This window comes from Scyliorhinus canicula, chromosome 5 (genome assembly GCF_902713615.1).
Source record: "Scyliorhinus canicula chromosome 5, sScyCan1.1, whole genome shotgun sequence".
Classification (NCBI taxonomy): Eukaryota; Metazoa; Chordata; class Chondrichthyes; order Carcharhiniformes; family Scyliorhinidae; genus Scyliorhinus; species Scyliorhinus canicula.
Genome location: NC_052150.1, coordinates 48,750,032 through 48,776,422, shown reverse-complemented (window position 1 = coordinate 48,776,422; position 26,391 = coordinate 48,750,032). Strand labels below are relative to the sequence as shown.

At 43.3% G+C, this 26,391-nt stretch overlaps 1 protein-coding gene across 7 annotated transcripts in view; it reads left to right on the top strand.

Moving 5' to 3' along the window:
- Positions 1 to 26,391, top strand: part of LOC119965968 (F-actin-uncapping protein LRRC16A-like) — a 458,632-nt gene that overhangs the window by 191,936 nt on the left and 240,305 nt on the right. For all 7 annotated transcript variants that reach the window (XM_038797016.1, XM_038797019.1, XM_038797017.1 and 4 more), the window contains exons 11-13: positions 2,850 to 2,944; positions 14,575 to 14,661; positions 19,075 to 19,178. In XM_038797016.1, coding sequence (XP_038652944.1) covers positions 2,850 to 2,944; positions 14,575 to 14,661; positions 19,075 to 19,178 — 286 coding nt within the window. The remainder of the gene's footprint in view (positions 1 to 2,849; positions 2,945 to 14,574; positions 14,662 to 19,074; positions 19,179 to 26,391) is intronic.

Genomic DNA, 26,391 nt, shown 5'->3' with positions numbered 1-26,391 from the left:
TTTACATTCACTGCCCATACCAACGCTGTTTGCAGTTTGCAATCCAGTTGATCGGCCACTATCTAATAGAGGGGTGACCACTGTACAGATAATATTTTCATTTGTTTGCACTGCACTGTTTTGATTTGGAACATCTAGTTAACCAACAATAATAGCTTGCATTTGTCAATACTTGCAATTTCACTAGTTGCTTGTTTAGAATATGCCATAGGGTTGTCGTTTATGGGATTAGTGCTGCTTAATTGGTTTTGCAACCTCTCATCACAATGGGGAGGGGGGGGGGGGGTTGGAGCTATAAGTTCACAGTTTGATTGATAACTCCAAGTGGTCATAAAGCAATCGCTGTCTTTGATGTGGGCTATGAATGCAAATGTTTGTTTTTATCAGGGATTAAGTTTTTGAAGCAAAATGTTTGTTTTTATGAAGGGTTAAGAGCTTGAAGGGATTTAAATGTATTGAATAGCGCTTTAGCAATGCGTGTTTTTTAAACATATACTGAAAACTGTAGTAGATACTTAGAACTTTATTTTACTTAATCTCAGCATGACTCCTGAGGTGCACCCATGGTGGATACTCTGGTGAGTTGGCATGGAGGATGTAAATGCAAAGGGAAGTCGGTGGAAGGCATGAGTTGGGACTAAAGTGGCGTAGGGGCTATAATGTTCCATTGCTGGGTAGTGGGGCATAGAGTGGCTTGGAGCGTATGAAGAGCCATAGGTTTGTGGGGGAGGCAGAATTGGCATGAACGGCATGGGGAGTGCGAGGGCTTGAAGGCTATTGTTTGTTTTATTGTTTTTATTGAAAATGGGATGAAGTCCCAGAGCACCTTTTAAATTGCTAGCCGTGGCACCCAGCAGCTCCTGGGGCTGCCTTACACACTTTTCAGGGGCAGTGGGCCTGACTCGCGTTGGCACCCATGACCTCATTACCCCTGAATGAAATACAGCCCATTCAGGGCACTTTCTCCTGAGTCACGTTTACGGTGTTGGGTAATTTCCTGACTCTGCGTGCCCAATTCAGCAGAGAACATTCGGCCCAAAGTCTTGCCTTCCCATATAAAGGCACAAACTCTTCCATGGGACGACCGATAAGCTAAATGGGATGGACAAAGAACAGATTGAGCACTTGAAAATGAAATGAAAATTCCTTATTGTCACGAGTAGGCTTCAATGAAGTTACTGTGAAAAGCCCCTAGTCCCCACATTCCGGCGCCTGTTCGGGGAGGCTGGTACGGGAAACGAACCGTGCTGCTGGCCTGCTTGGTCTGCTTTAAAAGCCAGAAATTTAGCCCAGTGAGCTAACCAGCCCCACTTGAGTGACATGCCAATGATTGCCAGCAGATTTGTATAACATGACAATCTTTAACCATGGTCGAATATGTCCTTTACTCCCCCATTTCAGTCAAATCGGAGCCAAGCCTAGGTTAAAGGAGAGCATGGAGAAATTTTCCAAGAGCAACACTAAAATCTGCAGGTTATAGATCATAACAGCTGCACTAGCATTTGAGGAGGTCTGTTTTTTTTAGTCCAACTGCATCTGATTAGAAGTTCCTCAGGACATCCTGGTTTTCCCACACATCAGCTGCACCATTATGTCTTTTTTGCCATAATGAGTGCAGTTTTTCACTGATCGATTTTTACAGCGTGCAGATGCATTCAGAGGTGCATGTCTACCACAGCACCTGGAATGATGTTCTTGGGGCCGACCACTTGCCCGTAACATGCACACCAGAAATATATCTTCAATTGCTGAATTTAAGAAAAGGTCAACCACCTATCCCTGACCTTCAACAGCAACGACAATAGAGTTTCCCCATTTTCAATGTTCTTGGTAATCATCAGAAGCTTAACTTGACCAGATATATTGACATTATGACTACAAGTGATACTTTATAATGAAGGGCACATTTCCTGCCTGAGGTGTGTGCAGATGGAGCAGCTTGCAGAGCAGTTCTTTAACTGGCTAGATTGACACCAGACTCCGTATTCAGCACTGGCCTGCCAGCACGCTGTGGCTACATACAGTATGTACTAACTACACGGTGCATTGCAAGATTTTACCAAGTGTTTTCAGAACCAAAAACAAGAAGAGCAGCAATGTTGTGTGAATATCATCACTGCCAAAATGCCTGCCAAGTCTCACACCATCCTGACTTGGACAAGAACTTCTGCTCTTTCAAAATAACTGATAAAATCCTGTAATTCCCACCATTATTGTAATGCCATCAACATCAAGGTACCAGTTGTCTCAGGAAATGGCCCACTTGCTAACCTTGACTATGAATACAATTTTGAGCAGAGTTCAAGGTGATTCTAATACCGGGGTCATCACTGCACAGATGATGTTTACGTTAGTTTGCACTGTACTATTTTGTGTTGGAACTTCTAGTTAACTAACAACAACCGTTTGCATTTATACAGTAGGTACAGCTTCCGTGTACGGAAACAGAGTTAACAGTGAAGGGTCTTTAATCTGAAATGTTAATTCTCTTTCACTCCCCAGGTGTTGCCTGACCTGCTGACCATCATTTTCTGTTTTTATTTCTGATTTCTAGCCCCTGCAGCATTTTGGTTTTGCATTTATATGGTGCCTTAAATATAGTAGAATACTTCATAATCAGTGGGAAAAAGAAAAACTGATTTAGTAATGTAACTGCATTTGTTCCTGCTTGTAATTGTGATGTGGCAAAGGATTGAAGCTGATATGGGCCTGTGCTTGAACAGTAATATTCAAGTAATATATGTTTAGATACTGGCCTCTGGCTGATTTGATCCTTATGTATGTTTCAACCAGTTCTAGCGCACTGTTCAATTACATCTCTTTATACGATTTGCTTTCTTTTCCCCTAGTGATTTTGCACAGAAGTTGGCCAGTGCCCTTGCTCACAATCCAAACTCAAGACTTCACACAATTAATCTTGCCAATAATCCACTGGAGGACAGAGGTAGGTGATCTGTAATGTATCTTGTGTCTTTTCAATCTTGGCTCTGTATCCATTTGTTCAGCACCAGTTGAGAAGGGTGGGTTAAATCTCCCAGGGGCTGTTTAGCTCACTGGGCTAAATCGCTGGCTTTGAAAGCAGACCAAGGCAAGCCAGCAGCACGGTTTGATTCCCGTAACAGCCTCCCCGAACAGGCGCCGGAATGTGGCGACTAGGGGCTTTTCACAGTAACTTCATTTGAAGCCTACTCGTGACAATAAGCGATTTTCATTTTTTCATTAATTTCATATTGGACTGGGAGGCATTAGAACAGGACATGAACAACCTAATTTCCTACAATCTCTGCTCAGTGCAGATCAGGTAGCAAGTGAGTGCAGAAAATTGGGCTCACTCTGTGATACTTCATGTCCATGTACAACATCTAGCACCATGCCAATCTTCATCTATTGGACTATCGTTTGCTGTTGAAATAATGGTGAGATTAATGACAACTTTAGATGAAGGCAGGTATGCAGTTAATCACAGAGACCCAATAATTGCTGTCCAACATAAATCACTTCAGTGCTAACTTTGAAGCAGAATCTCTGTTCTGCTTTACCATTGAAATGTGTTGAATGGTGTGAAATTTCTGTATTTGACGGATGGACATGAACTACAGATGCCCTATTTCCGCCATTGCATCATTATCAGCTTGCATTTCCAGCAGTTTGCCACGCAAACATTTTTAAAGTCTGACCATGCAAACCTAAATAATGACAGTGCTGTCGGATATGTCTTGCAACAGCAATTTATGGCCCAATATACTGTAAAGGAACACAAGTTTGTGTAAGAAAAAAAGTCTTAAATTGTTTATCTCGGCTTATAACACTGCTTTGTAATGGTAGGTAATTCTCTATAAATTCACCTTTGAATTTAAAATGGTTTTGGTTTCTAATAAAAACCAACCACTCTAACATATGTCCTAAAAGTTCATGACGATGATATTTTATTTAAAAAAAACAAAGACGTGAATGCTCAGTTAAGCCAATAGAAGAAGAAAATTTAATCAGTTTTCCTTCATATGCCTCGACTTCTTTAGAGTAATTTGTGTGACCCTGCCCCAGGTATAGAAATTTGGTGAGAACACCATCTGTGAGCACTACTTTGTGAGCACCTAGCAGGGTCAGCCCTGGCTGTGTTGATGGCACTCTTTGCTCCAAGTCAGACGATTGTGACTTTGAGCCCAGAGGCTTGATTGCGAAAATCTAGGATGATGTTCCAGAGCAGTAATGAGGGAGTGCTGCACTGTGAGAGGTATCTTTCAGGTGAAACATTAAGTCAAGGAAGACCCATTTATTCTCTTGGGGTGGACATGCACTATTTCAAAGAAGTGCCAGTGAAGTTATTCCCACTGTTCTGACCAATATTTATTTCTCAAAAACATCAATAAAAACAAATTATTTGGTCATATTGGTGTTTGTGTGCTAGCTCTAGCGTGCAAATTGGGTGCCATGTTACAACATTAAAACAGTGAGTAAAACCTTCAAAACTGCTTCATGGAATTTGGGGTGTTCTGCGGTCATGAAAGGTGCTATATAAATGCAAGCCTTTTTTTGCCTCCGGTTCCTTCGGACCCTTTTATCCAGCTGTGATCGCATTCATTACTCCCACCACGTGTCTGCCTACATTCTGAATGGGCAGCGATCATATAATTGCACAGCAAGGTAGTGTGAACGAATCTAAAAGTTGACAAATCTGAAAACAATAGGAGATGGCTGCAGAGATAGTGAATACGTTACTTTTGATCTTCCAGAATTCCAAAGTACTAGAATGCGGAAAAGCAAAGTGGCAAATGTAACGGGCCCTGCTGTTCAAGAAAGCAGTGAGAGAGGAAATCGGGAACGAAGGAACTGTTAGCTGAACAGCAGTAGTCTATAATGGCTATTATAAAACAAAGTGTTTGGACAAGAACATGGCAGATGGAGTGTATTGCGAGGAACTGTGAAATTATCCGCTTCTTTAAGAATAATGGGAAAATCACTCCTGCCTCACAGCGCCGAGGACCCGGGTTCGATCCCGACCCCAGGTCACTGTCCGTGAGAAGTTTGCACATTCTTGCTTTGTCTGCGTGGATCTCGCCCTCTCCCCACAACCCAAGGATGTGTGGGTAGGTGGATTGACCAAGCTAAATTGCCCCATGATTGGGAAAAAAAAAATTTCATGTTTAAAAAGGAATAATAGGGAAAGTATTTTTTTAATTAAAGGTGAGATATATGTAAGTTTGCTACTCAGAACGATTTGTGACCTTGGACAGCAAGCATGGAAAGTTAATATGACAATACAACAAGCAATTAGAAAGGCCTATGGTATAGAAAGGCCTTTATAGCAAAGTAGTCTGAGTTCAATTATATAAGGCTTTGGTGAAACCACATCTGCAGTACTTAGTACAGTCTAGGTCTACTTACCTCAGAAAGGTTATACTTGCTTTAGAGAGAGTGCAATGAAGATTCACTTGATTGATTCCTGGAATGAGAGGAGTGATTGAGTAGAATGGACCCCTACATTCTCTGGAGTTTGGAAGAATGTGAGGTGATGCCTTTGAAAAGTATATCATTCTTGGAGAACTCGAATGAGTAGATGCGGAGATGCTAGAGTTGGAATAGGATGAGCAGTAAGAAGTCTTACAACAGCAGGTTAAAGTCCAACAGGTTTGTTTCGAATCACTAGATTTCGGAGCACAGCTCCTTCCTCAGGTGAATGAAGAGGTGGGTTCCAGAAACATATATATAGACAAAGTCAAAGATGCAAGACAATACTTTGAATGCAAGCATTTGCTGGTAATTAAGTCTTCACACATCCAGAGAGAGGGGTAATCACAGGTTAAAGAGGTGTGAACTATCTCAAGCCAGGACAGTTGGTAGGATTTTGCAAGCCCAGGCCAGATGGTGCGGGTGAATATAATGCGACACGAATCCAAGGTCCCGGTTGAGGCCGTACTCGTGTGTGCAGAACTTGGCTATACCAGCCTCCCCGGACAGGCGCCAGAATGTGGCGACTAGGGGCTTTTCAGAGTAACTTCATTGAAGCCTACTCGTGACAATAAGCGATTTTCATATAAGTTTCTGCTCAGCGACTCTGCGTGGGGCAAGGTTGAGAAGGTGGGGACTTTGTGGATAACCTCAGTCAGTATGGGAATTGAATTCACACTATTGGCATCGCGAGAGCATGCCCTCCACCCTGGAAGCCTCAGATGAACTTGTATCCGAGGTCCTCATTGCAGATGTCAGAGCAGCCTTCTTGAAGGTCAACCCACGAAAAGCCACTGGCTTGGTTGGGGTACCCGGACAAGCACTCGGGTCTTGCGCGGATCAGCTGGAGGGGGTATTCCCGGACATCTTCAAACTCTCTTTACAACAATCTGAGGTCCCTGTCTGCTTCAAGAAGACGACCATCATCCCTGTACCAAAGAAAAGCAAAGCAGCGTGCATTAATGACTATCGTCCAGTGGCTCTGACATCTATCATTGTGAAGTGCTTTGAAAGGTTAGTCATGGCACGAATCAACTCCAGCCTCCCAGATTGCCTTGATACACTATAGTTCATCTACCGCTGCAACAGGTCCACAGCAGATGCCATCTCCCTGGCCCTGCACTCAACACTGGAACACCTAGATAACAAAGACACCTATGTCAGACTCTTATTTATCGACTACAGCTCAGCCTTCAACACTTATTCTGACGAAACTCATCTCCAAACTCCGTGGCCTTGGTTTCGGCTCCTCCCTCTGCGACTGGATCCTGAACTTTCTAACCCGCAGACCACAATCAGGAAAGATAGGCAACAACACCTCCTCCACGATCATCCTCAACACCGGTGTCCCAAAAGGCTGTGTCCTCAGCCCCCTACTATACTCCTTATATACCTATGACTGTGTGGCTAAATTCCCCTCCAACTCGATTCTCAAATTTGCTGATGACACCACCGTAGTGGGTCGGATTTCAAACAATGACGAGGCAGAGTACATGAATGAGGTAGAGAATCTGGTGAACTGGTGTGACGATAATAATCTCTCCCTCAATGTCAACAAAACGCAGATTGCCATCGACTTCAGAAAGCGTAGAGGAGAACATACCCTTGTCGACATCAATGGGAACGAAGTAGAAAGGGTCGAGAGCTTCAAGTTTTTCGGTGTTAAGATTACCAATAACCTGTCCTGGTCTCCCCATGCTGACAATATAGTTAAGATAGCCCACCAACGACTCTACTTTCTCAGAAGACTAAGGAAATTTTGCATGTCAGCTACGACCCTCACCAACTTCTACAGATGCACCATAGAAAGCATTCTTTCTGGTTGTATCACAGCTTGGTATGGAGCCTGCTCTGCCCAAGACCGCAGGAAACTACAAAAGGACGTTAATGTAGCCAAGTCCATCACGCACACCAGCCTCCCACCCATTGACTCTATCTATAATTCCCGCTGCCTCAGAAAGGCAGCCTGCATAATTAAGGACCTCATGCACCCCGGACACACACTTCCACCTTCTTCCGTCAGGAAAAAGATACCAAAGTTTGAGGTCACGTACCAACCGACTCAGGAACAGCTTCTTCCATAGTGCCATCAGACTTTTGAATGGACCTACCTCGTATTAAATTGATCTTTTCTCTACATCCCAGTTATGAATGTAACATTACATTCTGCAGTCTCTCCGTCCTTCCCTATGTACGGTATGCATTGTCTGTATGTATAGCATGCAAGAAACAATACTTGTCACATGTATCAGTGAAAATAATAATTCAAATCAAATCCGCATTACGAACCAGCCAACTAAGCCAGTGTCAGTTTTGTGTTTTGCATCTGAGATCAGTGCTGTTAATATTCTCTGATCTTTTTCAGATGTCTACTGTAATTGTGAATGTATTGTTTTAATCTGCAAGTGAATAGTTTGGCAAAGCAGGACTGCATTAAATCTATTCTGAAAATGTGTGCTGCACAGCACTGGAAAGATTTAGTTTCTGGGTTACATTGGGCAAGGTTTGATTCCAGAAGCTGATATAAAACTGTTGAAAGGGAGACTGCTAAATTAAATCCAGAAAGGTGAATGGGCAGCTTACAACGAGACAACTGCAAACCCTTCTTAATAAAGGAAACAAATTGGATTTTAAATCTATGTATGAACAGGAACCAACACCAAGAATATACTGGACCTGCAGCATCTGGCACTGACTAGTTTTATCCAGAATCTCATGTTTAAACAATTCTACATGCATCTGCAGACTTGTGCAAGTTTCCCCCTGCAAATGTTTTGTTTTGTGTGTGCCAATAACAATTAAATGTACATTAGTGAGACAGAGTTTATGCCATTTTGATCATCCTCCCCCCTTAAATGCATTCCAAAAGATTATTCTCTCACTTGCTTGACAGATCTTGTTGCTAATCTGTTTGAGTGATGTGAGGAAATTACAATGCAAAGAAGCTCCTGTGAACTGATCAAATGTTACTGCAGTTAATCTAGTTTGGTGTGGTTTCAGATTACCACTTTATTGTGTGAGTTTTGAAAATTTATACATGCTTGAATCACGTGCTGCAGAATGCAGGGGTTTATGTTAAGCGGATTAAGAAGGCATTCGTGGAAATCTCAGTTCTGTAAAACTGGAGATTTTCACAAACTGCTGGTTGCGTACTTTTCCTCACCCCTGAAGAGTTCCTGGGCTTTGATGCGAAGTACCTGAGCAGTGATAGAGAGGACAGTATAGTTATAGATAGAGTGCAGAGAGTAGTGGTGTTAGTTGAATGTAGATTGTAGATTACTAGGTGTAAGTGGTTGAGCTTTAATAAGTAGTATAAATAAATGTTAGCTTTGTAAATGAACTTAGTTTCTGTGGTCTTTGTGAGCACTACAACATCCATCCTGATAACAGAATCACAAAGAACATCTCCCCCCACCCACTACCACCACCCAAATTGAAATGAACATTTCAGCAGAAAAACTGGGTCTTCTCGTCTGTATTCTCATCCGTACAGTCCAGTGGCTCGGTGAATAAATGTCTTGAGCCATTGAGGAGCTCTCTTTTTATTTCTGAAATTAATGCTCTTGCTAATGAAGGGAAGCAGCCGCAGAGGTGCTTAATGTTACTTTGTGTCCTCACACGGAAAAACTATTGGAAAAAGTATGCATTTAATTTATTCTGCTTGGACCAAGATTAATGTTTTTTCACCTTTGTGTATGGGCAAAGCACTTGGTTATGGCCGATTTAAAAAGGTTATCCTGAATGATAAATTTAACAAGCACATGCAGCGTCTACTCATAACTTGTAGAATATCAATGGGTTTATGGGTCTTGTATAAGCATAGTACAAGATACAGTAAAATTTGAGTAGAAGTCAGTTATGAAGTCTTTGAAATTGAGGTTGATTGTTTTTCGTAGAACAGCTGAACTGGTGTGGTTCACTCTTTTGAGGGCTGAATTATTGTGGAACCAGTAGTGAAAAAGAAATCCCTCAACCTTGCAGTTTGAGTGAAGCTCATGGAAAATGAGAGGAACTTGCAATTATATAGTGTCTCTCGCTATAGAACTATAGAATCCCTACAGTGTAGAAGGCCATTCAGCCCATCGAGTCTGCACCAATCCTTTGAAAGAGCACCCCATCTAGGCCCAGACCACTGCCCCATTCCTGTAACCCCATAACTTAACCCGCACATCTTTGGACAATAAGGGGCAATTTATCATGGCCAATTCACCTAACCTGCATATCTTTGGACTGTGGGAGGAAAATGGAGCACCTGGAGAAAAGCCACACCAACATGGAGAGAATGTGCAAACTCCACACAGTCACCCAAGGCCGGAATTGAGCCCCTGGCGCTGTGAGGGAGCAGAAATGACCACTGTGCCACAATGCGACCAAGTCATTACACCAGAGTCAAAGTGCTTCATAGCAATGAAGTACCAATGACAAGTATCGTCCATGCCTACAAACAACCGATTCACTCTCTATTCTACCTTTCGCTGTACTACCTTTCGCTGTATCAACCCCAGCCTCCCATATGATATTGAGGCATTCACTCTCCGCAGCACCCCACACCACAACCCCTCCTTCAGCTCCTCCTCCCACTTGGCTGTAACCCTCTCCAGAGGCGCTGTATCCTCCTTCAAAACCCTCCCGTAGATCGACGAGATGACCCCCCTCCTCCAGCTTCAACATCAACAGCACCCCCTTCACCAAGTAGGAGGGTGGTGATACCGGAAAAGTCAGAAAGTCCTTTTTCGTGAAATGCCTCACCTGCATATACCGGAAAATCTCTCCCCACAAGATCCCAAACTTCTCCCTCAACTCCCCCAAACTCGCAAACCGCCCTTCTAGAAATAGGCCCTTCCTTCCCATCACCCCTCGCTCCTCCCACACCCGAAACCTAGTATCCATCCTTGCTGGCTCAAACCCATAGTTCTCTTGGATCGGCATCAGCTTCGGGCCCGCCCCTAACCTAAGGTGCTGCTAAAATTGATTCCATATTTTAAATGTGGCCACACTCCACCGGGCCCTTATCCTCTTTTAGCAGCAATGAAATGGATGCCTGTCAAATCTTATCTGGCAGCGCTGCCTCAGCCACCGCATCCTCAAACATCTCCACCAACAATGACGCTTATTCACAAATGTTTTATAAAACACCACTGGGAAACCATCTGGCCCCGGTGCCTTACCCGTCTGCATCCTCCCTATTACCACCCGCACCTCTTCCATCCCCACTGACTCTTCCAACTCTGCCCTCTCCTTAACTCTGCCCTCTCTTCCTCTCCTACTTTAGGACACTCCAAACCTCCCAAAATCTCCCTCATGTCTGACTCATCCTCCGAAGGCTCCGACTTATACAACTTTTTATAAAAGTCGTCGAATGCCTTGTTCAACTGCTCAGGTACAACCACCACCTCCCCTGCCCCATCCTGAATCCAAAAAATCTCTCTCACAGCTGCCTGTTGGCGGAGCTGGCCCACCAGCAAGTGGCTGGCCTTTTCCCCATGTTTGTATTCAGCCCTACTATCAAAGCCCGAGTGGAACACCTGACTCACCCAGCCTTTTCGAAGCCTTACCTGGTCCTTTGCCCTCAGATGTGACTCTTGCAACAGCACCATGTCAGCTTTCAAGCTCTTCAGATGCGAGAAAACTCTTTCGCACGTTCCACGTTACCAAAGGTCTTGCACCCCCAGCCCACCCCATCAGTCATAACGTCTACTCCTGGCCCCACCCAGCCCTATCCCTAGTCACCGTCAGTTACCCTTCCCAGAACCCCACCAGCCACTTCCCCTCGAAACCACTTTTCCCAGTATCGTCCCCTATCTCCCACAATTCACATGCCCCAGGCCCATCTAAATGTCAATACAGGTTCCAATGACTGTGGCCCTTCCCCCCCCCCCCCCCCCCCCCACCTCGCCTCCGTTCACAATCAAATTTAGTTCACTAGCGAGGTAGGTGGCCCCTGCCTGAATCCCTGCGCAATAGGGGGATAGTTTGGCACTGGGCTACTTCGCCGACTTTTAAAGCAGACCAAGCAGGCCAGCAGCACGGTTCAATTCCCATATCAGCCTCCCCGAACAGACGCCAGAATGTGGCGACTAGGGGCTTTTCACAGTAACTTCATTTGAAGCCTACTTGTGACAATAAGCGATTTTCATTTCACATCGAAAGGAAAACCAACACAAAGCCCCTCCACACCCAGCCCTTTGAAACCCTCAACACAATAATCTCTCAAACCAAGAAGAAACAAATCCCAACAAATGACCCCAAAGTCCCAAAATCATCCCCTCCCAAAAACAACCCGAAAGAAGGAAAAAAGATAAAAACATACAAAGTCCAAACTCAGTCCAGTCCCAGTCCTTCAACCTTCATAACAGTCTCCGCCTCCACCGCTATTTCTGGATCTCTGGAGTAATTTAAATTTCACCGGGTAAATCACTACAAATCTCATGTTGCTTTTATGCAACACCGCATTTGCCTGCCTTCTTGCCAGCTCCGCCATGCAATCCTGGTATACACAACTGTGATAACTGTGGAAGCAGACTATCACAGGTCTTGTCATTTGCCCATGGTTTCGGCTGGAGTGACCGGTGAGCCCTGTCCAGCTCAGCTTAACATAGGCAGCACGGTGGCACAGTGGTTCGCACTGCTGCCGCGACACTGAAGACCCGGATTCAATCCCGGCCCGGAATCACTGTGTGGAGTTTGCACATTCTTCCTGTGTCTGCGTGGGTCTCACCCCCACAACCCAAAAGATGTGCAGGTTAGGTGGATTGGCCATGCTAAATTGCCCCTTAGTTGGAAAAACATAATTGGGTCTTCCAAATTTATTTTTTAAATTTAAAGAAAAAAAAAATAAAAAATCTTGGCAAAATACCCCAGCCCTCCATCGCCTCAGGCAGACCTACGATTCTCAGATTGTGCCCTCTAAACCTGTCCCCAAGTCCTCCACTTTGGCTCCCAGCCCTTTGTTCCTCTCCACCACCCTCTGCAGCTCCTCACCCATGGAGGTGAACTGGTCACTGTACTGAGTCAATGACTCCTCGACCCCCTTCAACACCTCCCCTTGCTCCCGCACCTCCATCGACATCTTTGCTAATGCCTCCTTAACCAGGGCAAGAGTCTCACCCACCCACTCCTTGAGCAAGACCATCATCTCCTTCCGACGCCTGTCGAAGTGCTTAGAAACCAGCTGCTTGGAACCATCCCCCCACAACTATCACAATGCCAGCTTATCCACTGTTGCTCCCGCCACCTTTCTTCCCACTGAAGTCCCCACCGAGGTGAAGGGCAGACTATTGCTTGCACCCTTTCTTTTCGGATTCTTTTCCTTGAATTTCTTGTTGCGATCCTTTCTCACCAACTATCATATAAAATTCTCCCCAAAGTCTGAGACAAAAGGGCCAAAAACGAAAGCTATAGCAGGAGCCACCCAACGTGCAACCTCCACCTGCAAGTCGCCACTGGAAGTGCCGGCTATTGAATTAATTTATCCGTATTCATTGTTGTTCATCCTCTGCTGAGGATGTCTGAATTGCATAATTTGTATTGTCTCAACTTCACACTTTGTATATTTCCTCCTCTGAAATATTGAGATGCAGGTCATCCTAGTGTATTATTTGAGGCTTATTCATTCTTATGTTAATAAATAATACAAATATGTTTGTATTTATCATAGAATTTACAGTGCAGAAGGAGGCCATTCAGCCCATCAAGTCTGCATCTGCTCTTGGAAAGAGCACCCTACTTAAGCCCACACCTCCACCCTATCCTAGTAACCCCAGCTAACCTTTTTTGAACACTAAGGGGCAATTTATCATGGCCAATCCACCAAACCTGCACATCTTTGGATTGTGGGAGGAAATCGGAGCACCTGGAGGAAACCCACGCAGACACGGGGGAGAACGTGCAGACTCCGCACAGACAGTGACCCAAGCCGGGAATTGAACCTGGGACCTTGGAGCTGTGAAGCAACTGTGCTAACCACTGTGCTACCATGCTTTTTGAGTAGCTGTAACGCATTTCAGTGACTTTGTGCACTATTCTAATCACCATTTTCATTCTACTGCTTGTGATAATGCAATACAATGTCTAAACTTTCCGTATTGGCCTCCCCGAACAGGCGTCAGAACGTGGCAATTAGGTGATTTTCACAGTAACTTCACTGAAGCCTACTTGTGACAATAAGCAATTATTATTATTACTTCAGTTAGCTCTATTAAATGTGCATTATTATAAAGATATTCCATTAAGGTCTTTTGTTTCTATATTGTGTTGCTCTGGGTAGGCGTTAGTATTTTGTCATGATAATTTCTTTGCTATGCAATTATATGATTCCTAACGAAAGGGAAAATGCTGGAAAATCTCAGCACGTCTGGCAGCATCTGTAGGGAGAGAAAAGAGCTAACGTTTCGACTCCGATGACTCTTTGTCAAAGCCCTGACAAAGAGTCATCGGACTCGAAACGTTAGCTCTTTTCTCCCCCTACAGATGCTGCCAGACTTGCTGAGATTTTCCCTTTCGTTTCAGATTCCAGCATCCGCAGTAATTTGCTTTTATTATATGATTCCTAATTTGGTTAGGGAATTACATTTTTTCTTGGTGGTTCTGGTAAACAGTCGATGGTAAATTGATGGCACATTTTTCACCCCATTGATTTCCTTTTTCCAATTAACAATGTGTAAAATTGCTGGTTTTGCACTCCTGTTGAAGAGCAATTTTGCGACCTTAGTTTCTCCAGCCGTCAGGCTTTTTGATAAGTACTTCTCCAAGCCTCTAAAAGAACATTCTGTAATGAGGAGAATTTATATCCAATAATTATCTTTTAGGAACTGCTATTGCGATACATTGCAACAAAGAGTTTGAATTGATTTTCTTTGGGTGTAATCTAGGTTTGAATGGCGATTTAAAAAAAAACCCATAGTCATGTGTTAATCAAATGTTGTCTCGGCGTGAATTAGACACCTTGGCTTGTTTCCAACATGGAATTATTACATAGTGGGGGAGTGGAGAAAATTGGAATGGTGTAAAACTCTGTACTTGGAATGAAGATATTCTTTTTCTACTTGAGTTCAGCTTAGTTTTAATATTGTATTATTATGCAGTTGTTTCATTGTTAGATAAAAATTAATAGCTCTTGTTTTGCAGGCATGTTCTCTCTGAGCAACCAATTTGCCAAAATTCCAAAGGGATTGAAACATTTAAACATGTCTAAAACCTCCTTGTCACCTAAAGGTACAGTAATTTTATTTAACTGTTCTTTCCTTTGAGGGTATAAAAGGAAGGTTGTCCCAGGGATGTGGCTGCAATGGGAATGAATATCATGAGAAATGAAAGTGGGCTGCTGATTCGCTATCACCCCATGGAGGTTATTTGGCCCATTGTGTCTCTGTCAGATTTTCGTAAGAGCAGCATGAAATTACACCCTCCCCATGTCACCCAGATGTCTACATCTTCCATTATTTTACATGTTTATCCACTTTCACTTGTGCAATAGTGCTGCCCTCAACCATTGAATATGGTTAAATGTTTCAGTGTGCAAACATTGCTCATACAGGCAAACTCGCAATGATCTCTTTCTCTGTGCAATGATCATTTCTCATCCTTGATGAAATTTCACTTGAGTTTACACTATAAAATCTGTCCTTAATACCCTTTCCAAAACTGCACACGCACAACTCTGTGGCTTAGCTATTGCCGTGTACATATCTGTATTCTGTACCTTATTTATAAAGCCCAAAATGCTCCTTTGTAACTTTATCAACCTGTATGCATCTCCATCCATACGTTTGTGCCACTTCAAATGCTGCAGCCTTTCTCAAGGAGTGTAAGCCCCACATCCTTAATATCACTCCTAAATGATATTAGGTTGCTCTAATTTGGATGAAGTTGAATGCATCATCCATGTTTCCATTTGGCTAACTTGTGCTATTTGTCAGACAGCAGCATCCCTTCCATTTTGAAGTTTTATCCAAGTTTTTTATTATTGTACAAAATGCTATAATTCCGTTCAGACAAGGAATTATCTTGTTTTCTGTGTCGATCGAAAATTGAGGATTCATTAAGAATTAAAATTGTCAGGGTTATGGTTTCTCATAAGTGTGTATGGACCTCCTCAGTGGGGAGTAACATACACTTTTAACTATTACAATCCAAGAGATCATTCTCTGGTTTCAAGTGTTGAGTGCCCCTCTCTCTCTCTCTCTCTCTCTCCCCCTCCCTCCCTCCTTCCCCCCTCCCCCTCTCTCTCGCTCCCCCCTTGTTTTCTGATTGTTCCAAACAAATAAAAAGTCTCCTGGCTGTTTACGGTGAAGAATGGAACTCAATTTGGGGGATTAAGTCAAGAGAGACATATAGCTTTATTATTTTTGTATTAACCTTGAGATGGATTTTTGAAGGTGTCCCTGTAGGCAGTTATGGCATTAAATTGTGGCTATTAGCCTTAAATAGGTGTGCATTTTTGAATTAAGTGAACTAGAAATTAGGTACACTGTGATTTTTGAAATGGGGGTGCTGGGAGTTTAAATATGGGTAGATAATTAACTTTGTGTTGGAGTCTAAACATGAGCCAGCATGAATTGTGCAAATAGCTGTCGGAAAATATGTGGATCAGTTAACAAATTGGAGCAGGTTTTGGGCCTGAAAGAGAGAGAAATTGGATATCATTCCAAACAAAAGCGTGTTGTGCAAGTCCAGTTGGGTGGCTTAGTTCCCGTCAAATTTGTTTTATCACCATCAGCAATCTCCAGGCTCGATCAGTGCTTTTAAAAATTGTGGTAATTTTATTACTTAGCAAACACGACCTTGTATTTAGTATTAAAGGTAATTTTAGTTGCTAATAAATATTTTTTCTTGTTGCATTTTTCCAACTCTTGAAATGGTAAATTCAATATAACACTCCAATGAAGGGTGATAAGGATAATATTGCAGTGGAAAGTAACAGCATTAAATGATAACTGGTAGCACAGTAATGTCACTTGCAAGCGATTCTAAATAGGCAGGATGCAGAAATCTGTAACAAAATTTGGTATATTTATTCCAAATTGCACTCCGACTTAATGTTTTTTGAATTTGAGATTTTAAATTTCTAACTATTAGGAATGAAAAAAACATTGAACGTTCTTTTGTTTTTCTGCCTCTGTAGATAGTTCAGGCAGTGACCTATTGGGCGCTCCTCCACCAACACCCCGACTCCCTCCCTCCCCACCACCCTCCTTTCCCCTCTCTCTCCACCCCCCCATTCCTTTCCTTTCTGTTGGTACAGAGGCGATGGTATCTGGTTTCTCCAGCGCAAAATTTAGTGCGTGTACCGTTTGTTATTTAGTACAACTGTGTTGTGAACTGTTTTAATAATCAGAGTGTCCTACACCCCTACTGAGGGAAGGGTAACCTGTTTCTCCAACACAAAATTAGTGTTTGTACCGTTTGGCCTTGTATATAATTTTTACTGTTTTAATAAAAAGATATGGCCAATCCACCGCCCCTGCACATATTTGGGTTGTGGGGGTGAGACCCACGCAGACAGGGGGAGAACGTGCAAATTCCACACAGACAGTGATCGGGAACTGGGATCGAACCCAGATTCTCGGCACCATTGCTGCCCTAACTATTAGGAATTTTTAAAAAGCGTTTTGGCGGGTGGTCAATTTGGAGATATAAACTCAAACTTCACAAACAATTACAATCTGAAACATCCACATCATTAGTTCAGGGAGTGCATTCCATTAACAAGTTATTAGATAGTAGTCTGGTTCCTGCCAAGAAATTACTAATAATAAACTTGCAAGCAACATAATTTGTGTTATGTTTTCCAGTGTTTCAAGCTGCTTTAACATTGCATTGAGTCCAATTTCAGCAAACCAAGCCCTCAGTGAGGGCTGCAACTGAAAAATAAACTTACTGGGGTTGCATTTAGGAAGGTCAATTCTTCCTGCCTTTGGTCTCTGTGAATTCAGGCAATTTACTTTTCGGTTATAGCTTATGGAGGAGAACCACAAATACAAAAGCTGCTTTTGAAAACTAAGAAAAACAAAATCAGATAAGTCAAAGCATGATGTGATCTTAGTGACTTCACTAAGCTCTTGAAGGAGAACATTCAGGCAGGGATAAGAACAAAGAATGTTGTGTACATAACACCAACAGCTTCCAAGTGTTCCCTGGAAGTGTTTACTCTTCAGTAATGGCCTGGGCTCTGGTTAGTGGGGAAAACACACATTGAAGTTAACATAGAATATTCCTTAAATTTGGTTGCTATGTGAATATAACAGTATGTAAATAAAGGGCAGTACAGTGACGCAGTGAGTAGCGTTCGATCCCAGCCCCGGGTCACTGTCTGTGGAAGCCATGATGTACAGATGCCGGCGTTGGACTGGGGTGAGCACAGTAAGAAGTCCGAGAACACCAGGTTAAAGTCCAACATGTTTGTTTCAAACGCTAACTTTCGGAGCACTGCTCCTTCCTCAGGTGAATGAAACCTGAGGAAGGAGCAGTGCTCCGAAAGCTAGTGTTTGAAACGAACATGTTGGACTTTAACCTGGCGTTGTAAGACTTCTTACTGTCTGTGGAGTTTGCACGTTCTTCCAGTGTCTGTGTGGGTCTCATCCCCACAACCCAAAGATGTGCAGGGTAGGTGAATTGGCCACACTAAATTGCTCCAAAATTGGAAAAAAGGAGAATTAGGTACTCTAAATTTATTTTTTAAAAATAGGACAGTGTATTGAAATATTGGGCAGGAGTTTATGTCTACTTTATATTGTTAGGTATACAGTTTTTTGGAATGAAGGCATATCTGGTAGTTGCTTTGAATTATTGGCTCACAATCCACTTCTGTAATGATATGATTTTGTTTTGAATGCCTAAAGTATGTGAAAAGATCTTTATTTAAATATAACTGTTTATGAATTATGAAAGAACAATAGCAATTTGCATTTATATGGGTAGTGTCTTTAATATAAAAGGAATGTCCCACAGCACTGGCAATTAATCAATGACAATGGGCACTGTGCCAAGAAAAGGGATACTAACAAAGATTGACCAAAGAGTTGTGAGTAAAGGAGCATGTTGGACATACTAAATATGACATTGAACATGGGAAAGAAACAGTGACACTGCCAAGTACTGGGCATTTATTAAAGAAGCATTTTGATGCTAATCTCTGTGGTAGTCTCTGCAGCCCTTGGCATTGTTGAAATTAGATTTGCACATAATTACGTAACATATATTTTAATCATGAAAAATGTAATCTTGCAATGCAGAATGTTGCTATCTCCTTCTCTAGCATTAATTTGATAAAGGTTTGATCTAAATTAAATTAGGTTGGGGTGTTACTAGGCTAATGTAAGCAGTGTACACTTAATGCTGAAAGGTTGCATGCTCGAAAGTAAATTACATTTCTGAAGAAAGAAATTTGCAGAATTTTAAATTCAAAGATTTTTTTTTGAGAAAAGAACTGCTGGGTTGGACCAGACTAAACAGGGTCATCAATGTCAAAAATAAATGAGCTAACTAATTATCAGTTCATTCCACAGTAAGAAAAGAGGTGACCCACCCTGCCTGCAGCTGCAGAAAACACTTAGAATGTTCCAGGTATCTTGTGTCCAATAGAAAATTTGGTTAGCTAATTATTTTGTGTGCTCTGCATGATTATAGGAGTGAACATCCTTGCCCAATCACTGAGTGCCAATCAACAAATTCCTAACTCGCTCACACACCTTGACCTCTCAGGGAACTTCCTCCGAGGAGATGACCTATCGGTATGTTGGATTTTTAAAAAATATTCTTTAGATATGGGTATTGTAGGCAAAATCAGAAGTTGTTGCCCATTCCGATCTGCCTTCAAGTCGGACTAACTTCCCCGCTGCAGTCCTTGTGGGGAAGTTTGTCCGACAATGCTGTGAGGTAGGAAGTTCCAGGAAGGAGCGTCAATCTATGCCCAAGGCGGGTGCTGCGTGACTGGAGGGGGAGGTTAGACTGCTGGTATTCTCATGCAACAGCTGCCATTATTCTTCTAGGTGGTGAATGTTTTAGGGTTGGGAATTGTTGCAGAGGGAGCCAGATTGACTTGTTATCCTTACTTTATTGCGATAAATATTTTATTATAAGTGTGTTGATTTAAAACATTGACTCTATATTATGGCTGTTTTTTAATAATATGCAAAGTATCCAAGTATTATGCATTTTATTTGAACTAGCATGGTGTTGGAATGGAAGGAATGTTATATGTAAGGTCGGTGAGCTGCAGGGACTTGGTGCAACACCTTGCCTTAAAGGCTTTCAGGAGCTTTGTACCAATAGTGTTGCAGCACAGACGTTTTCAAAATGCTCTTAGAAATATTACATTGCTTTCTTTTTTTAAATGCTTAAAATAAATCCATCATAGGCTGGGGGACTGATTAGTTTGTCATATTCACACATGCAGCAAAACATCAGGCATGTGCACTATATTGTGAGATAGTTTGAGGGCTATTTAAAATGTCAGAGATTCAGCAAATGTTCGAGGGCTAGAGTGAATGGAGGCTGGAAACACTGACGTCCAGTTATAATTCTACTGGGGACATCCAACAGCCGCGCTGTGTCGCAGCAAGTTGCTTTTCGGGCGCAGTGTGGTCAATAAAATCCAGGAAATAAAATCCGCTCCTGGGAGCAATACGGCTCGCAACGCCTCACAAGATCTAACGCAATCTCACTGTCATAATATGCACTCGTGCACATAATGAGATACAGACAGGCAGTGACAGACACTCAGTACAGCCAATCAACACACAGGACAGAACACAACCAATCACCAGGCAGAACACTAGAAAAGGGTTTCCCACTATAAATCAGCACTCTGCCTCTTTCCACTGGTTACAACTGTAGTGACAGTCAGGGTGTATATATCAGTTCACACCTTCTACACGTGGCTCAGACCTAGTCTGGTCTAGTTAGTTATAGTAAAGACGCTTAGGTTAGTAGAGTGTCAAACTCACAGTGAACTGTGTGCACTGGTTAACAGGTTCAATAAAATGTATTGAACGAACCTCAACATTTGGAGTCTATTTTCCAGTACATCTACATCCACTTGCAGTCTGTGTTACTCCAGGGTGATTAACACGACACTCGCGAGACGTTGCAATGTAAATCCTGCCCATTTTGGGCGGGTTCACTTTTCAGCAAATCTGCATATTAGAGCGAGACAGTCAGCCTCACTCTAATGAGCACATTCATGAGGTACCTGAGGCTTTGGGATTCAATCCCTTCGCCTCGGAGACCTTGGGCGAGCATCGTTCAGCACTGATCCCCACAAATGGGGACCAGATGGAATGTCACTTGTGGGGGTCTCCCAGGGAATCGGAGGCCCCGGCCACATGACCTTTAGGCAGGGTGGTGCCCTGGCACTTCTGGTGACCAGGTGGCATTGCCAGCTGACATGAGCACTGCCAGGGTGCCAAGCTGGCATTTTTTTGCACACACTCCATTAGGCCAGGATGCCCTGCGTGGATGCTGGAGAGGGGTGCAAAAATGGCGTCCCAATTGCTCGCCAAACTGGGGAGTTCTGGCGAGCAGAGCTCCCCAGTGCACAAAGCCGGGCTATGTGCGACGTCGGCTACGCGTTCCCCGCTGCAGCCCATTATACAGCGTGAGTCGCGTTGAATAGCCATGCGTTTCTCAGCAATGAGCGTGCCGGGAAACAGGCGGCAAAACGCGCTGACTATGGGACTTTGTTCCCATTTAGTTTACTGGAGCCCTGTATGTTTTTTAAAAATCTGTTGTTTAGATGGACCTCACAAATGTATTTTAAAAATGCATTGTTATCATGAGGTTTGTACCATCGACTTGCACCTATTGAACCTTTGAACAGCGTGCCCTTGTTTGGTATCTTTGACTGAGTGATATGCTTCAAAAAGGTGGGGCTCAGATCAAAGCAGGAGAATGGATGGGAGAGGCCAAGAAGATTGGTTCAAAGTATGGTTAAAGATGCAGATTTTAAGGAGACTTGGGAAAGTTGCAGTGGGGAAGAAGGTTTCAGGAAGAGTGTGGTGGCAAGAGACTATGCTGTCGAAGGGGTGATATGGTTGTATTAGTGGATGTGGACTGGTATACAGAGTCAGAAGAGGTGGAAGAGCAGTATAGTGAGGCCGTGAAATAATATGTAAGTGGGATGAGGATTCTGACAGCTCTGTATTAGAGTGCCAGTGTTGTAAGTGAGCAGGGTTTAATGTAGGTTACATTATAGTTAGTTGGTTGCTGGGTAAATTGCAGCTTATTTGGGTTAATGTTCAAAAAACCAGTGACAAAATATTGGAAAAGTTGAGGTTGGTTGCAATTATTGGCTGGATTTTGGACTCCCAATGGACCCACGAATGGAGTCCGGAAACCTGAAAACTTGAAATTATTGATTGCATAAATGAATTGCCTTTCCATTCCCGAGGACACGTTACGTCTCCGTGGCCTTTTTGTGTGTCGGGGTGGTCTTTGGTCATGACCCGCATGTGCACCTCATCTGGAGTTGGGGGTCACCTGGTCAACCCTAAAGAAATTTGGATTTTGTTCACCAATCCGCTATTGCCACCCCTCCTGTTTCTATTTCCATATGCCAGTGTGTGTTTTTCAAAACCGTGAAAAGTCGTCCGTCCCCCCCACACACACACACAATTTTAAAAAAAAAATCAAATTAGAGTACCCAATTCATTTTTTTCAATTAAGGGGCAATTTGGAGTGCCCAATCCACCTACCCTGCACATTTTTGGGTTGTGGGGGCGAAACCCATGCAAACACGGGGAGAATGTGCAAACTCCACACGGACAGTGACCCAGAGCAGTGATCGAACCTGGGACCTCGGCGCCGTGAGGCAGGAGTGCGCACACACACACACTTTGTGTGCATAGAATCCCTACAGTGCAGAATGAGGCCATTCGGCCCATCGAGTCTATGCCGACCTTCCGAAAGGGCACCCTACCTAGGCCCACTCCTCAAGATCTATCCCTGTAACCCCACCTAACCTGTACGTCCTTGGACACTAATGGAACCATAGTCGATGATGGGAGTTTGCTGCTGTTCCCTTCAACCGAGATAGGCTTTTTAATCAGCCCACCGCCAGCACACCTCCCACCACTGCCTCGCAAAACCCGGCCCAAATTTGCCCACGTCTCTCAATTTGGTTTGGACACAAACTTGCAGTTCAGAAGCTGCAAATCGGTCAGTCACGTGTTGTCCCATCATTATGTGAAAATCCATCCCAGTGTGTCAGTTGGAACTTCTCCAACAGTGAGGGTGGGTTAGAGATGATTGTGATGGTGGCAGCGGCCCCCCTTCTCATAAGATGATGGTTTGTGCCACGGTGCTTAATTCTGTGCTAGAAATGGCCTGATGTGGTTCAGGAACGCCACTCTGGAATTGCCACATTTGCTGCCATGGAAGACAGTGGGCTGAAATTTTACAGTGTACTGTCAAACAAATTTATACTAAGGGGGTATCCTGCAAATTGTGATCATAATGTATTGAATTTGATATTGGATGAGGGAGAGTCACAAACCTAGGTGTTGAGTAAGACAAATCTCAAAATGTTGAGAAATACATTGGCCGCATAAAATTGGGTTGAACTGTTAATGGGTAAATCTTTTAGAAACACATGAAGTATTTTAGAAGTTTTTGGAAAAACATAAACGCAAACATAAACAGCGGCACAGTGGTTAGCACTGCGCCAGGGACTCTGGTTCGATTGCAACCCATTAAGCAGCAAAAGCATTCCCTGAGAGAAGTGCTTTGAACAGCAGTCTCTCAAGGCCATGACTGTAGCTGTACAGTGAAACTGATCAAAGCGTCCCCAACTTGTCACTTTCACCACAAGAGTCCCTTCCCACTGTGCATTTGCTTCCGTCACACAGTGAAATTGATGACAGCTTGGGAAACAGTTTCCATGGCTGGGGAAATCTCAGATTAAGTGCCAAGTGACCTCTTAAGTGGCTTCTCAGCAGCTTCTAAATTACTCGCATGCCAGGTACATGGGGGCCTCCCTGCTTTACCTGGAAAGCTGCAGGAGGGTGGGTTTGCTTGGATCCTGACCTGACTCCTTTTCTGTGATTTTCCTGGTCCACTTGCGGCTGCCATCTCCAACAAGTGAGGAAAATTCTGCCCATTGTGACTGAAGACTTGGGCAAACATCAGCTGATCAAAGGATCAGCATGCACTTTTAGGGTAGATCATGCCTGATTAATCCAGCTGACTTTTCTTGAGGTGTGGTATCCAAAGGGAAATAAGGTGTGATTACCGCCGAGTGGGGCGGCGAGATGCAGATCGCAAACCAGCTACACTTAGAAATTGTTTAAAGGCATTGGGTTTTGCACTGGCACTAAGAGGGACGGGTCCTAAACATGCAGGCAGACCCACGGCAGTTTTAAAGTCCAGGCCCCAGCCTCCCTTCCAACATCGTTGGCACCGGGGTTCCAGTCCCCCACCAACACTATTCACGCCAGCATTACCTCCCAACCCCCACACACACCAATTGCGGGTGCCCCACCATGTGGTCGCCAAATGGTATCCACATATGGCTCTGCACCCTGGCGGTGTTCGGGAACTACCCTGCCATGTCACCGAGTACAGCCCCCCGGGCGTGCGCATCACGTCTGGTGGAGACAGTAGCGATTCTTGCCGGAGATGGAGGGTTGGTTGGGGGGACCACTGGGGGAATCCGGCATTTAACAACTAACCAAGCATATTTAAAGACAAAATTAAATACATTAATCTGGTTCATGCCCAGCGAGGGTCAGCTGCAAAGGGTTGGGAACATCGTGCTCTGTTTGGTGTACCCCTGCGCAAATTCTGTTTACGGGTTCTCCCGGCATAGTGGGACGTGCGTCGGCGCAACCCGACCAGAGAATTGCACCCCCCTTCCCCGGTCTCTTCCAGAAGATATTTTGTCAGGTTTTACTCAAGAGATTTCTGACAATGGTGGATGTGAAATTAAAGGTAACCCTGTGACATGGCTAGTAGATAATTGTACGGGAGATGGGAATTCTCTGGTGTGATGTGACAAGTCATGTTCCACATGGATCCGCACTGAGGAAGCCAGCTTTCTTACCATATGTCAATGACATGGGTGAATGAATAACAAGTTATTCTATCCAAGATTTCTGTTAACATATTAAGAGGTAAATGAGCTGGAAGTTGCAAAGTGACAAGATAAATTTAATGAGAAAATCTACAGCAGATGCAATAGAACTGTGAAGTTCATTTTGGATCTGAGAAACTCAAATCAGAATATTTTCTTAACATTAAGGGAAAAGGAATGGTGAAGGAATAAAAACGGATTGAGATGTCCACGTGCACCAATCACTAAAAGCTAGTGGATGAGCGCATAAAAATAATCAGGCGGTTAAAATATCAAAAGTGGGGAAGTGCTACTTCAAATATAAAGAGCCTCGGTCAATCCTATTCAGAGTACTACATTCCATTTTGGGCAACAGACCTCAGGAAGTGTATATTGGTCTTGAAAGGGGTATAATGCAGATTCACCAGAATGATACAAGGGTTTCAAAGATTAAATTCTAAGAACAGGTTGAACCTATTTGGTTTAAAATGGTTGAGTGATTCAATAATGTATAGATATTTCCCCTGGTGGAGGAATCCATAACGAGGAGTACATAATCTTAAAATTCGAGCCATGTCGTTGAGTGAAATCAGGAAGTGCTTTTTCCACATAAGTCTAATGGAAATTTAGAAATCCTTCCACCCACTAGATCTTGTGGGCAATTGAAAGGCTAAAACCTGATAGATTTTCATTTGGTAAAGTTATCGAGTGGTAAGCAACAAAGGTGGGTAAAGGGTTAAAGGCCAGATCAGCACGATTTGAGGTTCAAGACATTCAATAACCTACTTTTGCCCTCATTATTCCTATCTTCCTGATATCATATTGAATAATTGGAGAGTACAATAAAATGGAACCTTGGGCCAGAATGGATATGAAGATGTGAGTAGATACAGGAAAGAAGAAGAAATCGCTTATTGTCACAAGTAGGCTTCAAATGAAGTTACTGTGAAAATAAGTCATTGCAAAAGATGTGTTCGCCATATCGGGTTGGATGGGAAGCAAATTGTGAGATGGTACCACCAACATGGACAGTGCTCATGCATGGTGTGATTGACTGTGTGAGAGGTGCATGATGGAAAAAGGAACTGATCACCATTGCAAAAGATGTTGCTGGTGTTCTTAGACCAGGCTGAATGCATTCAAGCAAGTTCTGATCTCATGATATTAGTCAATAGTTTTTAAATGGTTTTGCATTTACCTTATAGTGATTGGGTGTACTAGAGTTGAGTGCCAGCAATTGTAAGAAGCTCAAAGAGCTGAGAGGACACGTGCAAACTGAAAAAGAAAGTACAAGGGATCTTGGGAGGCTTGCCAATGTTAGGCAGTTGTTGGACTTAATGAGGGGTCAAGGTGGGGATAATGTTGCACATAGCACTGAGTAAAAGAAAAACATGCACAGCTAACGTTATTGAAGTAACTTTATTTACACCTCCACAACAGAGAGGACAAGATACCAAAACGTTCAGATTTTGCACTAAATTGCACTCTCGGCCCACTTAAACAAAACAACTTGTACATTAAAATTAAAACTGTACATGCACGTAAGTTCCTGGGACATGATAGACTGAGCCACTATTATCAATGCCTGAAAATGTAACAGGTTGGTTTGCATACTTGTTTTTTTTACTGTAATCAAAACCTAAACTTAAATGACTAATACTGCCAGAGTGACTTTCATGTACCAAAAATGTTTTCTTTAACACCAGTATGCACTTAGCAAAAATATCATCATGAAGCCAATTTCTTGCACTACCGTGTGGGCAGCACGGTAACACAAGTGATTAGCACTGTGGCTTCACAGTGCCAGGGTCCCAGGTTCGATTCCCTGCTGGGTCACTGTCTGTGCGGAGTCTGCACATTCTCCCCATGTCTGCGTGGGTTTCCTCCGGGTGCTCCAG